This window comes from Pelophylax lessonae, assembly GCF_965119305.1.
Source record: "Pelophylax lessonae genome assembly, chromosome: 3".
Taxonomy (NCBI): Eukaryota; Metazoa; Chordata; class Amphibia; order Anura; family Ranidae; genus Pelophylax; species Pelophylax lessonae.
In genome coordinates, this window is record NC_138770.1 from 488,949,816 (window position 1) to 488,966,972 (window position 17,157).

The 17,157-nt window shown below is 44.8% G+C and overlaps 1 protein-coding gene across 1 annotated transcript in view; it reads left to right on the plus strand.

The window, feature by feature from the left end:
- Nucleotides 1-17,157, plus strand: part of THUMPD2 (THUMP domain 2 tRNA and snRNA guanosine methyltransferase) — a gene marked incomplete at its 3' end in the record, with an annotated part of 821,919 nt that overhangs the window by 490,489 nt on the left and 314,273 nt on the right. Inside the window, exon 6 of the mRNA XM_082250943.1 lies at nt 6,524-6,611. Within this exon, the coding sequence (XP_082107069.1) occupies nt 6,524-6,611 (88 nt within the window). The remainder of the gene's footprint in view (nt 1-6,523; nt 6,612-17,157) is intronic.

Genomic DNA, 17,157 nt, shown 5'->3' on the forward strand with positions numbered 1-17,157 from the left:
GGCAGGGAAAAGCTTTACCACCCCTATGGGGATGCTCCTGCAGGCATAACCCCACACATTCTGCTATAGTCCTCAGTTTGTTTCTGCCTAGTTTAGGAGTAGGACCTAGTTCCCTGCTGGGACTTCAGTGTTGGCTATTTTTTTTTTTGGGATCCTTGTTTTTTTTTTATTTTTATTTTTTTTTAGTTAAGGGTTCCTGGAGAACTACAAGCAACAGCCGGTGGGGTTTCAGACTGGATATTCTAGATCCTTAAGGTCTCCCAGCCTGGCCAGCAGCCGTGAGCAGGTTATATTTCAGCCCTAGGTCTCACCACGCCAGAGCCCCGATGAAGTGGGACGAGCCTACGAGTGGACCCTCAGGCCGGGACGGGGACGACCTGGGATGCCCTAAGTCGCAGCACCCCCACCCTGGGTTGGAGGTGGTCTGTTCAAGGCTGCGCCTGCCTTGTACCGTAGTATGGTGAGTAAGTGTCCCCCCAATTCCCTGGCAGTCTCGGGGTGGACACAGGGCCCCCTCCATGGAATAGTTGGATCCTCAGGTATCCCTCACTTCCCCTGGCCTCTCGGACGCACCAGGCCCCCCTTAGCTGTGGCAGGTTCATACCTCATGGGGGGCGGTTATTTTGTAGCGGTTTTGCAGGGGGGGGGGGGGTGTCGCGTCTGTCCTGGTGGGGTCTCCTTCCGCTAGCCGAAAGCTCCCTTTGCCTTCACCTCCCTCAAATTCTGAGGCAGATATGGAGACATGTCCTCGTCAGTCGCCGTGTGGGAAAGAGCAGTGGTGGAAGCACTTATAGTATCAGTGCGGGAAACATTAAAATCTGAGGGAAAACACTGAGTCTACAGTGTCCAGGACGCAAGTGTCTTTTGGCACCCGCAAATCCCAGAAGTCGGGCAAGGTGTTTCCTTGTCCGTATATTTTTGACAATATTGTCAATGAACAGCGGGGACGCATCAAACAGATGTTAGTGGTGCCCAACCACTTTAAACGGCATTACCCCTTTGCTAATGCAGTTTCCACTGGGTGGACCGTTCCATCTAAGGTGGATCATCCAGTTTCCAGACTGAACAAGTTTACAGTAGTTCCGGTGTAAGAATCCTCTGCTTTTACTGATCCTGTGGATAGACTGATTGAGTCCCTGTCCCACCATGTGTTAGCGGGCTCCATACTAAAACCGGTATTTGTGATCACTTTGGTGTCACAGACCATCGCAGAATGGGTGAAGTTACTGAAAGGTGACTTGGAACCAGAGCAGCTCTCCCCGAGTCTGCTTAAGCTATTGGACCAGATGGGTCAAGCCCTGCTGTATATTTGTGATGCGGCGCTGGATGTGGCTCCACTGGTAGCCAGAATGTCTGTGGTGGGGATTGCTATGAGACGCATGGTGTGGTTGAAGAGCTGGTCTGTGGACCAGGTCCCAAAAAGGCTCTTTCTGACCTTCCCTTTATGGGGGGACAGGTTGTTTGGATCCTCCTTGGATGAGCTGATAAAAGGCCTTACAGATGGGAAGAGTACATTTCTTCCACATTCATCCAAGAGCAAGACGCCATGTACTAGACAGGGACCCTCTTTTACTGTTCATAGCGGCCGTTTTGTACATCAGGGTCACAGAAGAAAGATGCAAAGCCATTCCGTTCTTCTCGGGGTTCCAAAAAGACCTGGTCGGGTAAGCAAAAATCTGGCCAGTCTGGATCTGCGGGCAAATCATCATCTGTATGAAGGGACGCCCTCACCCATATCTGGGGAGGGGGGACATCTTCGCTTCTTTCCGGAACCATGGACTTCCTTAATTCAGGACAAATGGGTCTACAAACTGATCTGTTCGGGTTGCAAGATCGAATTCTGGTCTCGACCGTCGGACAGGTTCTTCCCGTCCAATCTCCACCTATCTCCAGACCGGTTAAGGGACTTGCGAGAGGTGGTACAAGACCTACTGTCACAAGGGGTGATTGTGACGGTTCCCCCCCTTGGGAACGCTTTTGGGGCTTTTATTCAAACCTGTTTTCAGTGCCCAGAAAGGAAGGCAAAGTATGTCCAATTCTGGATGTTAAGGTTCTGAACCGCTTTGTGCAGGTACAGAAGTTTCGAATGGAGTCTTATTCGAACGGTTGTAGCGACTCTACACCAAGTGGATTTTTTGGCCTCTATAGATATCAAGGATGCAAATCTACACTTCCCTATCTACGCTGGTCACCAGCGTTTTCTTCACTTTGCTGTAGGAGAGGAGCATTATCGATTTGTGGCATTACCCTTTGGTCTCGCCTCCGCCCCCAGGGTTTGTACCAAGGTGCTGGCTCCGGTGTTGGCATTACTGCTCCAACGTGGGATTTCTGTACTGGGTTACCTGGACGATCTATTGAGAGCGGACTCTCATTCAGCCCTGTCGGGCGACTTATCGATCACGGTACAGGCTCTGAAAGAGTTTGGTTGGAACATCAATTTCAATGCCCTGATAACTATAGTAAGACTGGATTATCTGGGCATGACTCTGGATTCCGCTTTGACGAGGGTCAGTCTTCCTCCAGACAAGCTGCAGAAGTTGCAGGGGGGCGATCCGTTTGCTTTTGGAAAATAGTTGGTACTCTCTGCGGACTGCATGCGGGCCTTGGGTATCAACCTTCGAGGCAGTTCCGTTTGCTCAGTTCCACACGAGACCCTTACAAAGGGAGATTCTCGTCAAATGGAACAAAGATCCAAAGTCTTTGGACACCTTAATTTGGTTGAGTCACAACACGAAGACTTCTATGGTGGCATCGCTCGTTAGCACTACGCCAGGGCAAGCCTTTCCTTCCGTTGTATTGGATGGTGGTAACCATGGATGCCAGCCTGTCAGGCTGGAGTGGAGTGCTGGGGAAACTTTCAATAAATGTCTTGGAGCTCAGGGCAATAAAACTTTACCTGAGACACTGAACAACTCGTCTGCAGAATTGCCCAGTCCGGATACAGTCGGACAATACCACTGCCGTGGATTACATCAATCACCAAGACATTGTGCTGCCTTTGCTTTGTCCTAAGCACAAGCATTCCAAGGAAATTGCATTGCATTCTTTGGATGTGGTGCGAGCAATGGGAGTCTACCTGGCAGCTACCGAGTCATTCATAAAATCAGATGCTCGATTTGTCCTTATCGAAGGATCTCGTAAAGGATTGGCTGCGTCTGCTGCGACCATATCTAGATGGATAAGACAGACGGTAGTACAGGCTTATTCACTGAAGAGTCAGGTTTCTCCTTTCCTTGTGAAGGCGCACACTACTAGGGCGCTGAGCGTTTCCTGGGCTTTTCGCCATCAGGCATCAGTGATGCAAGTTTGCAGGGCGGCAACTTGGTCGTCAGTGCACACGTTCACAAAATTCTACAAAGTTGATGTGTTGGCATCTTCGGATGCTTCTTTTGGCCGCAAGATTTTGCAGGCTGCTGTTCTTTTTGAAGGTGTATGCTTTTTTTAATGGGTGAGCTCCAGTTGTTCCTGGTTGAGCTCCATGTTACCTGGTTGGCTAGGATTACCCGTGGGAGATTACGTTCTCTTTTTCATTTTTTCCCATCCCTCATGCAAATACTGCTTTGGGATGTCCCAATGCTCAAGAAGATATGAAGCTGTGTCTGTCAATGAACGATAGAGAAAACCGTTTTTTTTTTTGTTTTTTTTCACCGATGCAGCACCTGCCCCTCTATGTATGGAATGGGGTTTTGGTCTACTAAAACACTGCTTGCAACAAAGCTGAGGGCTATAGCAGAGTGTGTGGGGTTATTCCTGCAGGGACAGTCCCATAGGCGTGGTAAAGCTTTTTCCTGCCTAGTGTACTACTCCTGTAGGGGGCAGTATAACCCAATGGTCAAGAAGATATGAAGCTGCGTCTGTCAATGAACTTCAGAGAAACAGATTTTATGGTAAGTAAAAAATTCAGGTTTTTGTACTTGCCATAAAATCCTTTTCCCTGAGTTCATTGAGGGACAAAACACCCACCCCTCTATGGAGTTTTGATACTTCTGATACTGCTTGTTCCTAAACTGAAGGCCTATAGCAGAGAGATGGATGTATACCATCTAGGACTGCCCATAGAGGTAGCCAAGTATTTTTTCTGCCTAGTGTCCTACTCCTGTAGGGGCAATATAACCCTGTGGTTCTGAATAATGGAGAGCTGTGTCCGTCAATGAACTCAGAGTAATGGATTTTACGGTAAGTACAAAGTTCCCATTTTTTTCCCACACAAGGGTGCGTAGACCCACCGCGCCATAGCCAATTGGTCTAAAACATAACCTTTAATATATAAATTCCAGTGTGTAAGAATATAAAGGGGAACACCTCAAAGAGAAAAATACAGAAAACACCTCAATGGTCACCCATATGGTTGTAAGCAGCATCTATTCCTATAATACTGCCTTCTGCCTTCTTCCAGAAAATGCGGCCACACTCTCTCTATTTATTTTGTATTCTGTATAGCTTACATAAAATTTCTAACAACTATTAAGAGTGTGTGACCGCATTGCTTGTAAGTAAATCATCAGTATAAGTTGAACACTCAACTTACACAGGTAGTAGGACCTAATAGCTGTTCGATTTTTGATGTAAGCAATATAGAATACAAGATAAATACAGTATGTGACCGCATTTTCTGGAAGTAGGCAGAAGGTAGTACTATAGGAATGGATGCTGCTTACAATCATAGAGATGACCATTGAGGTGTTCCTTAATTTCTCTCTTTGAGGTGTTCCCCTTTAAGTAGACAAATTCTTACACATTTGGGATTTCTTTTTTTTTTTTTTAGAAATTAGCTAATAAAGGTTATGTTTTAGACCAATTGACTATGGTGCACCCTCATTGTGTGAAAAAAAAAAGATAGCTTTTGCCAGATTTGGTATTTGAGATACATAGGGATTGCTAGTTGAAAACGCACTGAATAAAAGTTTAATTCAGTTAAAATGGTTGCTTATACCAGTGAAATAATCATAATTAGTGGTGCACCGAAAATTCAGGATGTACTTGGCTGAAAATGAAAATTCAGGAAGCACTTAGGTGAAACCGAAATTGACAGTTTAACAAAAAAATAAATATATATGTATGTATTTAGAAGTGTATTATCTTAGAATTTTTAATTAATATCTTGAATTTAAATTAATACGAATTTATTATCGGCAGCAGTGTGTTAAATCATGCTAGCTACATTTTTGGTGCATGGGGGCAAACTGCACCAAAAGGCCCCCCCATTAAAATGCATTGAAAATGCAGCAAGAATGCATAAAAAAAATGCACTCATGTTGCGTATTTGATCAATTTTTTGGAGTCACATGACCTATGAAAAACACACCAAAGGCAAAGTAAAATTGTGTTAAAATTGCAAGCATTTTCAGCAGTCATTATCAGCACTTTTTTTTATTTCGGGATAATGTGTAATTCTGTATTGCTCTAGCCAGTGTGTTAAAAAAAAAAAGAAACCGAATGTAATAAAAAAAAAAATGTATTATTTTTTTTCATTTGTGTGCAGTGTTGCATGACCACGCAATTGTGAAAATGTGGCAGCGCTGAAAATGGGTTGGGCAGGAAGGGGGGTGAATGTGACAGGGATTGAAGTGATTACCCACTTCCCACCCAAGTTTCCTGTACATCCTTGGGTTTCAGTGGTTATACCCTGAATGGGTAATTCGTTCCATAACCATTTATTCATATGTCCTTCACTTTATAGTCCATATAAAAGGATTATAGCAATGTAATAGGTTGTGTAGGCATAAAATGTCCATCCACAAATGTCAGCCTCCACAAGGGGATTAGAAGAAGAATCCAGGAGGAGCTACAGTGTATGAAAGAGAAGAGAGGTGCCTCTAAGTATAGCAATATGGTTACATTTAATGAAGGTACAACATTTAGCAACTCAAATGGTTGATGATTAAAAGAGGCACATCTAAGAATGCAAGCATCCGGGGTAAAGCTGTCCACATAGACCAGCCTCCTCATCGTCCACTCTCAGTGCTGTCAGTCTGCAGTCGTTACTGGGAAGACTACCCTGCAGTAGAGCGATCTGAAAGAGAGGCTTGAAGCACCCGTGGAGCGCATTGTGGAAGAGATGACGTCAATGGCGATGCAGAGGGTGGTCTATGTGGACAGCTTTACCCCAGAGGTCTGCATACTTGTGCCTGTTTTAATCATCAACCATGCTTAATTTTGTACATTCATTAAATGTAACCATATTGCTACACTTAGTTGCACCGCTCTTCTCTTTTATTCTCAGTTGTGACATGACGCTACTTGTATAACAAGACATCACTTGTTTTATCAAGTCAAAATTTATAAAATAATTTTGCTGGTCTTTCAGAACGCTCTCAAACCAAGCTACTCTCAATCCAAGGTTTTACTGTACTTGGTAATATGCAAATTATACTTAGTATGCTTGATAATAAAACATCAATGTGCAGTTATTAGGATAACCTTGGAATGCACATGTATATATCCAGCAGATCATGTTTAACCTTAAATGGAAGCAACTTGTATGCCTTCTATTTCTAAAATTGCTTTAACATTTGTTTTACAGGCAGCCATTGGCATATAGGAGTTATATTCAGAATTCAGGGCTTCGATCTACTACTGCTTGGGCAATGGCAACACTTGCTGAAATTGGTGTAAGTAAAATGATTTGCTTTGAAGTGTTATTGTATGGTTGTCTTGAATAGAGTAAAGAAAATACTAAAACCTCTGAGATCTTTATTGCCGTTATTGTCCTATTGTGTCTTATTAAGGACAAACCCAACAATAGCATTTTTCGAAAGGTGTTTATTTAAGGTTTTTACATAAGAAATCACTCACCACTGTAAGTAAAAATAAATATTAGCGGTACAGAAGTACATGACCAAGAATAATGACAAAAGAGGTGCAAACAAGGCCTACGCAAGCTTAAGGAAGGCAAATATGGCAGACAAAGCGTAATGTAAAAACACCATACAAAAAACACACAGGAAAAAACACCCAAACCAGTGCCGCTCTCCTCCCTCCCTTTCTCAGGTATTTGAAAACCAATCTAGGAAATGATTCCTCCCCTATACAGAAGAACAGCAGTGAAATGTGCATGAGGGAAGAAGACAGAGACAGGACCATCCACCCAAAAGGAATTTGAAATATTGAGCCAGAGTTGTTAAGTTTTAGAGTACTTCTTGGGGCAGGCCCTTTCTTGTAAATCAACCTAAATTTAGGTACATCTGCATTCACTATATGATAGAACTGCTGTACTGATGGTGAAGGAGCATTTTTCCAGTTTAACAAAATAACCTTGCGAACATAAAAGAAAAAGCAAACGGAGCAAAATACAGGCATGATATTCCAGAAAGGAAAACAGGTCCTGCCAAAAGGTAGATGGGGTGGGCAAATCCTCAAACCATATGGAGGTGGTCCACATCCCCAAGTCCCAAAAAGGGGGCAGAAAGCAGCAGAACCAAACCCCATATGGGGCAACCTAGCCGGGGTATAATGAAGATAAACGTGTATGAGTAAATCTGCAGTACTATTATTATCTTGAAAACAAACTTCAGTGGCTTCATCCCAACACTCTTCAGTAAGCCTGAGAACCAGTGCAGGCCATTTAGGAGTTCGACCCAGCTGCTTAACCACTTGCCGACCGCCTAACGCCGATCTACGTCGGCAGTCATCCCGACGTTGAATTGCGTCGCTTTGCCTGTGAGGCTCTAGGGAGCGAGCGCGCCTCCCTCTCGCTCACGGACCCCCCGCGCGTGTGCGCCGCTGAGCACTCGCGATTGTCCGTTAGAGCGGGAGAAAGGCAGGCGGCTAATGTAAACACAGCCGCCTGTCATTCTCCCCTGTGTAAGAATGGAGATCACATGGTTCTGCTATGTAGGACCGTTGATCTCTGTTCTTACACCAGTAGCCACATCCAATCACAGTTAGAAACAAGCCCCTAGGGATACACTTAACCCTTCCCTCTCAAATAAAGTTAACTCCTTCCTTGCCAGTGTCATTTTTACAGTAACAGTGCATATATATAGCACTGATTACTGTAGCAATGACACTGGTAACCCCAAAAGTGTCAAAAATGTCAGTCAAGGGTCCGATCTGTCTGCCGCAGTGTCGCAGTCCCGCAAAAAAAATCGCAGATCGCCCCCATTACTCGTTAAAAAAAAAAAAAAACAACAAAAATGACAAAAATCTTTCCCTTATTTAGTAAACGCAATAACTTTTGCGCAAACCAATCAAAATACGCTTTTTGCTATTTTTTTACCAAACATAGGTAGCATAAAACAAATTGGCCAAAAATGTTAAAAAATTTTGATTTTTACATTTTTTGGGGGGAATTTCATATAAAAAATTTGAAAAATATTGTTATTTTTGCAAAATTGACGCTCTTCTTTTGTTTATAGCGCATGATCAAAAAATCGCACAGGTGATCAAATACCACCAAAAGAAAGCTCTGTTTGTGGGAAAAAAGGACGTCAAATTCGTTTAGGTACAGCGTCGCACCACCGCGCAATTGTGCGTAAAGTCACGCAGTGCCGAATCGCAAAATAGGCCCTGGTCAGAAAGGGGGTAAAATCTTCCGGGGCTTAAGTGGTTAAAGGCGATTGTAAAAAGTAGTGGCGGTAATATCTAGATCAAGCATTAAAACCTCAAGGGGGGATTCGGAGAGCTCTAGGGTCAAAGTGCCAAACTGCGTCCTAACAGTCCAAGTCCCCAAGTCCAAAACAGGGACAGGAAGCAGCAGACCCAAACCCCATATGGGGCAACCTAGCCGGGGTATAATGAAGATAGATAAACTTGTATGAGTTAATCTGCAGTCCTAATATTATCTTAAAAACAAACTTCAATGGCTTCATCCCAACCTTCTTCAGTAAGCCTGAGATCCAATGCAGGCTATTTAGGAGGAGAAATCTGAAATGAGTTATACTTGTACCCATATAGAGGGATTGTAAAAAGTAGTGAGTAATATTTGGATCGAACATTAAAACCTCAAGGGGGGATTCAAAGAGCTCCATGGTCAAAGCCCCAAACTGCATCCTGACAGCATGGCGAAGTAACTGATATTTTATTTAACAAAAAGTTGCATTTTTAAACATGTGCAAAAATAGTGCACAACTAGGTCACATGAAAAGACAGACTTGCAAAATCAATGGTTATACAATAAGATCTGCACAGCATCAATGAGAAATCTGCAAAGCAAGCGACTACCGACAGAAAACCTAAAGGTCTCAGAAAGAGGTGGCAGGTGCAAGTTTCCAACACGTACAGTTGAAGTGCATTATAAGAATGCAACTGTGTTTAATATGAAAATAAAGAAGACCGGGGTCATCAGAAAGGCCACAAGGGCTGTAATGACTCAGGCATGGCCTACAACCAAATGGACAAAATATAATGGCTGGGAAACTAACGAAACTACAAGGGATATATCACCAAACTTCATAAAATGTATAGAAGCGGAGAAAGGGGGCAAGAAGAGGAGGCAAAAGGAGGTAAAGAGGAAAAAATTGAAGGAAGAAGGGAAAAACCAGTAAAAGCAGTCTTTCTCACCCGAGGCCAAAAAAAAAAAAAAAAACCTGGGTTGTGAAACAAATAGGCATCAGTGTACACAAAAAATTGCCACAGCCTCCACGTGTCATGAAAGATCTCCTCCCTGTTATGTAGGGTAGCCGTGAGGTCTTATCTATGTCCCTGAGTTCATTGATTTTTTTGAAAACGAAAGAGACTTTGAATGCGGATTCACAGATCTCCAGCACAAAGGATACACGCCTTTGCTGCATTCAACAAATGAATTGTAAGGGAAGTTTTATATTTTTTATTGGGCCATTCTATGAGGTGCAGCAAGCATGCCGCCGGCTTCCCCGCAAGGCCAAAGTTTGTCAAATGTTTAACAGTCCCAGCCACTGCTTGCCAAAACTGTGTAATTTTTGGGCAGTTCCAAAAAAAATGTAGCATTTTACCCTGACCCACACCACATCAGTAGGTGTCTGACACCTGAGGAAAGAAGTGATGAAGAGTCATGGGCACCCTGTACCATCTGGTTAAGATCTTGTAATTGATCTCCTGAACTTTGTGGCAATACTTCTGGAGAATTTTCTCTTTTTGTGAATCAGTGAATTGCATGTCCAAATAATATTCCCATTTAGAGAGAAAGCCAGGGGTGAAGTCCACCGCTTGCTGAATCAAAGCCGTGTATATAATAGACTATGACAAATTGGTTCCCATCTGTGATAGTCTCCAGTTCCGTGAGTGGATGGAAAATAGCAGCAGGGCCAAGAGCATTTACAAAGAAAACGACGGAGCTAGAGACCACTCCAGAAATCTAAAGGGTGTTCTGAGGCAGTGGCTAGGAAAGAAGGAGAGAGCTTACCATAAGGCCCCAGGAAGTCCCAGAGGTGGAGATGACCACTGGGACACTAAGCGTTGAAACTGGGGACTCTGAAGACCTGGCTCAAGTTCTGGGTTACCCAGAATAGGGATCATAGTAGAAGGTAACGGAGAGACCAAGAGCTGAGAAAGGTGTTTCTCGAGACCTTCAATGTGCCACAAAAAGGGGGATAATCACTGAGATCCTTTCGGCAATGAAAGAGTGATCCATGGCCATCTCTTCACAGTTCCACAAGAGCCTCCATCTCCATAGCCACCCAGTCAGCCTAGTGAGATAGGCCACCTTGTAGTATGCCCATATATCTGGGAAGCGAACTCCACCCTGGCGTTTGAGAAGGTGGAGAAGTTGGGAGGTGACACCTTTAAAGAAAACGGGAGGTAACTGGATAGGAAGGGCTTGCAAAAGAGAAAGGACCCTGGACAAAATTGTAATTTTAAGGGCACTGCAACAGTCAAACCAGGTAAAGTGAGTGCCAGTGGAGTAAACTAGTAAGCAATCATGTCAGCAGTGGATCAAAATTGCCCCGTATAAAGGGAAGCAGGGTCCAGAGTAATATTAATTCCCAAATAGCAAGGAGAAGGATGGACAAAGGCGGTCGATCGTGCCCCGATCCACCAAAATATTAGGAGCAGAGGACTTGGACAAGTTAATTTGAAAGGAGAACACCATACATGTGCAGCGATTTTGAAGCAATCGCAGCAGGGACAATACAGGGTCCGTCAGGGAAAATATCAAATCCTCCACAAAGGCGGCCAACTTATGGACACTGGATGCCTTCTGATAACCTGCAATATCAGGGTCCACCCTTACAGTGCAAAGAAAAGGTTCCAGTGAAAGAATGAACATTAAGGGGGACAGGGGGCAGCCCTGGCGGGATATCATTTGCTATTGTAAAAAAGTCAGACCTCGTCTCGTTAACCTTGATGGCAGAAAAGGGGCAAGAATAAAGGGAGAAGATCCAACTCAGCATGGACTACCCCAACCCAATATGCTCCAGGGTGGCACGCAGGAACTTACAAATAACCCTATCAAAAGCCTTCTCTGCATCTGTAGATAGCAGGAGAAGGGGATGATGGGTGGTTCTGGCAGTATGGATCAAACTTACAATTTGAATCATTGTCTCGAGGCTCACACAGAGGTATAAATCCTGCCTGATCTCTGTGAATTAAAGCACGGGATGTGGTGGAGTATCCTGTTTGCCAAGATCTTTGCAATGGGGCGATAGCTCCCACACGGAGTAAGATCTTTCACCTCCTTGGGAATCCGAGAGATGTAGGCCCACAAGATTTCCGGTGGCATGGGCTTCCCCTCCGTAACGGAGTTATGCACTGAAACATTAGTGAGGAGACAATACCTCAAAAAAGGCCTTGTAATAGGCCGGGGTGAGACCATCTGGGTCTGGAGCATTCTTAGGTTTGGAATGGGCCAGGGTGCCACCCCCAGTTCCTCCGCCGTAATAGGCTCTTCCAATTCCTCCCAAACTTCAGAAGGGAGAGGCGGCATGCCCAGAGATTCTATATAAGATTGTATAGTTGGAAACACTGCCGAAGGGGGAACTTGACAATGTGGAATGATCAAGGTTGTAGAGACTATGATATTATGCCGCAATCGCTGTAGAGGTGGCTAATTTCTGCCCAGTAGAGCCCACAAGCTGGGGGATAATACAGTACGTATTTAAAGAAAAATGTATTAGCAATGCCATGGCGGTCCATCAACTTCTCAAAAGAGGCAAAAATATGGTTCTAAAAAAATGTGAAATGGGTAACCCTCAAACCAGGAGCAGCTAGGGTGGTCCCAGAGCTCAGGAAAATTTTGAGTATGCCACAACGGAGCCTTGGGTGACACTCCAGAGGCGTCAGAAGATAGCATATTTCTGCCCCCCCCCCCCATGCCAGACGAGAAAACACATTCACCGGGGGGGTACTTGGGATAGCGAGAATTGGTGGACCTATGGATCTCATCATTTAGTGACTGACTAGAACCGTAAGGCAGACAACAAGGTGGAAGGTTTTGGCGAGGTGGAATAAAGCCAATCGTAAGCAAAAGTGAGCTGCAATGCTACATAGTATTTAAGAATATTGGGGCAGGCTAAACCTCATTCCGACTTAAAAGCTTGTAGGGAGGGCTTGACTATATGAGTAGCAAACAGAAAAAAGCCGCTCAGGTGAGGCGAGGCACTCTGGTGCTGGTCGAATCCGCCATCCAATTGTCAGGTATTCAAAGAGAAAATTTGACCGCACTCAGGAGTAGATAAACTGGAAGTGTTTATTCCCATAAACTTAAATACACAGGTGCATCACACAGACATGGGACAGGTTGACGCGTTTCACGATTCTACTGATCGCTTACTCCTAACCAATGGTTAGGAGTAAGCGATCAGTAGAATCGTGAAACGCGTCAACCTGCCCCATGTCTAACCCTGAGTGCGGTCAAATTCTCTCTTTGAATACTTGACTATATGAGGCCGAGTCCCATTCCAAATAAAAGATGACAAGGCAGACTCCGGAGAGCTACAGCAGATAACCCGCCCCCCCCCCCCCCCCCCCATGGCTGGTTTTTGTCGAATCATCAGAGAAAAAGGCTCAATGGACTGTGCCAGTAGAAGTGGCAATAGAGGGCAGCCTTGCCGTGTGCCTCTCCGCTTTTCGGGGGGGGGGGAGGCTAGGATAATGTCTTTTATTAGTATGCATCCGTGCCTTCGGGACAAGAAGTCAGGCTCAATAAATGTTCACTTTAAGGTCAGTAAAGATTGCAGCCGTGACCGGTGGAGGAACATAAACAACCAGTAGGACTGAACGCCATATATGGCGACATAAAGAATAACATACTGACCCATTGGATCAGAAATACTCCTTCACAGGCAAAAGGGAGGCATTTTCTACGTATTAACACAGACACCACCGGCATAATTATAATATGTAGAGTGGTAAATCTGCCTTACCCAGTATTTCTTAAAGGCTAAAACTTTGGAGCACACAAGGTGGGTTTCCTGCAAACACAAGACATGCGGCTTTTCTCCTTTAAGAAATTAAAAGTTAAGGCCTCTGATATTCCATGACAAAAAAGTTACAATGGACATGTAATGTGACTTACCCAGGTATGAAAGTCCCCAGGAGACAGAGGGATCCATCGGGGACCACGGTCACGACTGCAAAACAAAATGGGGAAAGAACAGCACAAGCACACAAACACAGACCCATAGATGGAACTATATACACAGTTGTCCAAAAAATTACACAAAAAAAAAAAAAATAAACTCCACCTCAACAGAGAGAGCTTAAACCCTCTACATGGACCATGACCAGAGGAGAAAACTCAACAGCTGAAAACTGTAAAAGGAATATCAATACTGTATAGCCCTGTTGCAGCTCAAAATAGGGGTTACACTCACTCTAGACCAGGGGTCTCCAAACTGCGGCCCGAGATGTGGCCCTTTGCTAGTCTTTATCTGGCCCTCGGGGCACTATTCCTCCCACTGATATGAGGCACTATTCTTAGAATTCTTCCACCGATACCAATGATGGGATACTACCCCCCCCCCCCCCACTAATAGGGGCACTGTTCCTTTCTCCTATTGACCACCAAACCTGAGGCCATATTTATTCTAATTGATGCCGAGCCCAGGACATTTACTGCCCCTGCGGGCCACAATCCGGCCCTCCAAAAGTCTGAAGGATAATAAACTGGCCCTTTTTTTAAAATATTTGGAGACCCCTGCTCTAGACAATTAAAAAAAAAAAAAACTATTAATGATAACAAATAATAAAGAATCAACCACAATGTATTAGGCTTCTTTCGGGTCAGGTAACCAGAGGTCTGGGTCTGGCTGAAGAGCGAGCTGGTTGCGGCAGAAATTCAAACCAGGGTAAGGCATTATCAAGAGAGTTGAAGTAGAGGGCTTGGCCCTGATGCACAACTCGCAGGGTGACTGGAAAAAGCATGGAATATTGGCCCTCCTTATCCCACAGCCTTTGCTTGATAACCTGGAATTGTACTCTAAGCTTGAGGACGTTGGTGGAATAGTCCAGAAAAATCAACACCACGGCGTGGTTAATATGGAGATTCCCCTCAGATGAGCAGCACCAAGGATAGAGTCCTTGCCCCTGTAGTTGAGAAGGCGAATAGGGCAAGGAGGGTTACCCACTGGAAGATTCCTGTCAGTAACCCTGTTTGTCCCCGTTTGATTACAAAACAGGGTGAGAAACATTTCCAAATTTTTGCTCCAGCCAGCTTTACAGAAAGGCCCAAGGGTCTGACCCCTCCACCAGCCCTAAAATACTGACCAGCCTCAGGTTGTTTCTATAGAGGCGGTTCTGCAAATCTTGCCACCAAAAGTGTTAACTTTAGGGAGTAGAGTACAGTGTCCTCCTTTGCTAATGCGCTATTACGTGGTAGAGACACGCGCTCAGATTTTGTGCATGTCTTGGCGCAGAATAGTAAAAGCTAGCTTAAGTTCATCCACCTTCCCCATCAGGTCAGAATAGTTACCATGATAGTGTTGAGGACATCAGACAGCGTGGGCTCCAGTCCTTCCTCTCTTCCATTCTCACTCAGAGAGGTCAGAGAGGACTGAAAGAGCAAGGCTGGTGGAACCAAGAAAACTGGAGATAATGGTTGAGAGGCATCTGGCACTTCCACAAAGAGACCAGGTGTGGAAGCAAGAGAAGAGTGAGACGCGGTGGATTAGTGGCCATCTTGGCTGGAGCGGGTGGTTATTCTTATCCTAGCCAGCGGCTGCCTTTATGCTTGCTTATCCATCAAACAGCTCACAGAGGCTGTGGTAACATTTCCCAGGAATTGAGGAGGCGAAGAGAGCAGAATTCCAGTGACGGTTAACCAGAATGGTTTGTGGTATTGGAAACAGTAAGTAAGGGGAGAACATCCTGAAGGATATCAGTAAAATCTGGATATAGTTCCCCTTTACAAAAAAACTGCCTGTGCATGTAAAGAGTGTTTATAGATTAAAACAATCCATGCAGCTCTGACTAAAGATGAATAATGCCCTTGCCATGGGTCTAGACCCTTTACAATTCTCATGAAGCCTCACTGGAATACTTCCAGGACATTGCTAGGACATTACTAAGAGAGGCCTACTTGTTACTGTTCACCTTCACCATCACAGGAGTGGATTTGTTTCCTTGATCTAAACCCACTTACATGCTCTTTCTCTCTCTCGATGCAGAAGCATCAAGCTTCGGGTTGAGGTCAGGACTCTGTGCAGGTCAGTCGTGTTCCTCCACCCCAAACTCGCTAATCCATGTCTTTATCGACCTTGTTTGTGCACTGGTGTGCAGTCATGTTGGAACAGAAAGGGGCCATTCCCAAACTGTTCCCACAAAGTTGGGAGCATGAAATTGTTCAAAATGTCTTGGTATGCTGAGGCCGTAAGAGTTCCCTTCACTTGAACTAAGGGGCCAAGCCCAACCCCTGAAAAATAACCCCACACCATACTCCCCCCTTCACTAAATGATTTGGACCAGTGCACAAAGCAAGGTCCATAAAGACATGGATGAGTGAGTTTGGGGTGGAGGAACTTGACTGGTCTTCACAGAACCCCTTTGGGATAAATTGGAGCAGAGACTCTTACCCAGATCTTCTCGTGCAACATCAGTGCCTGACCTCACAAATGTGCTTCTGCAAGAATGGTCAAACATTTCCATAGACACCCTCCTAAACCTTGTGGACAGCCTTCTCAGAAGAGTTGAAGCTCTTATAGCTGCAAAGGGTGGCCCAACTCAATATTGAACTCTGCAGACTAAGACTGGGATGTTCATGTGCGTGTAAAAGCAGGTGTCCCAATGCTTTTGGTAATATAGTGTAAATGGCCTACACCTATAACAAGAGCCGTATTCAACTTTAGTTAGGCTGCAGAGTTTTTTTTCATCTATAGACACCCCTTATCTGCATAGGCAGTTTTTTTTGTTAACCCTGAACTAACCCTTTAACATTTTTCAATTCTATAAAAACAGTTTTGGCTGGAGTTCCATTTAAACTGTTACACTGTCAGGCATCAATTCTTTTTAGGGGGTGGACCAATTTCTTGTTTTTCTGTAGAATTGTCCTGCCTCATTATGAGATTTCCCCGTTGAAATGCATGGGCGGCCATGTTTTTGTGGTTTCCCTATAGGAATGCATTGGGCGGCCATTTTCTTGGAGTCCATGAGTGCTGGACAGCAGGGAACAGCTAGGCCTTTACTCTAGTGAATGACCCAGGTGTTTCCTTTTCCTGTGAAGATCATTTTTTCTACATAGCAGAGGAATCCTGTCTTCCTCCCTTTCGATTGGTGGTATGTCTATTGGGGTCCCTGTTGGTCTTCCTCACCCACCCAGCTATGGTCAGTGCTAGTGGCTGGGACTTGTAGTACCCCTGGTGTGGTCCATTTTTTTGCAGTTTCTGAAAGTGACATTGTGTTATTCCAGGGTTCATAATGGAGTCCCAGGAACAAATTTCACCTACTGATCCCCTCCTTGTGTTGCAGGGACCTCCGGGTCACAACCCATCTGCCTTAGCGGCAATTTTGAAAAACCTGGTATCAAAAGTAGATGTGATTATCAAAAAATATCACTGGTAAAAAGCGCCCTATGCCCTCGAACAGTGGGGGTGCATCAAACAGATGTTAGTGGTGCCAAAGCATTTTAAAAGGCGCTACCCATTCGCAGGCACGGTGTCCGCAAGATGGGACCGTACCACCGAAGGTGGACCATCCAGGTCCCAGACTGAACAAATCTACTGTGGTCCCGGTCGAGGAGTCCCCAGTCTTTACAGACCCTGTGGATAGACGGATTGAGTCTTTGTCCCACCACTTTCACATGTTAGC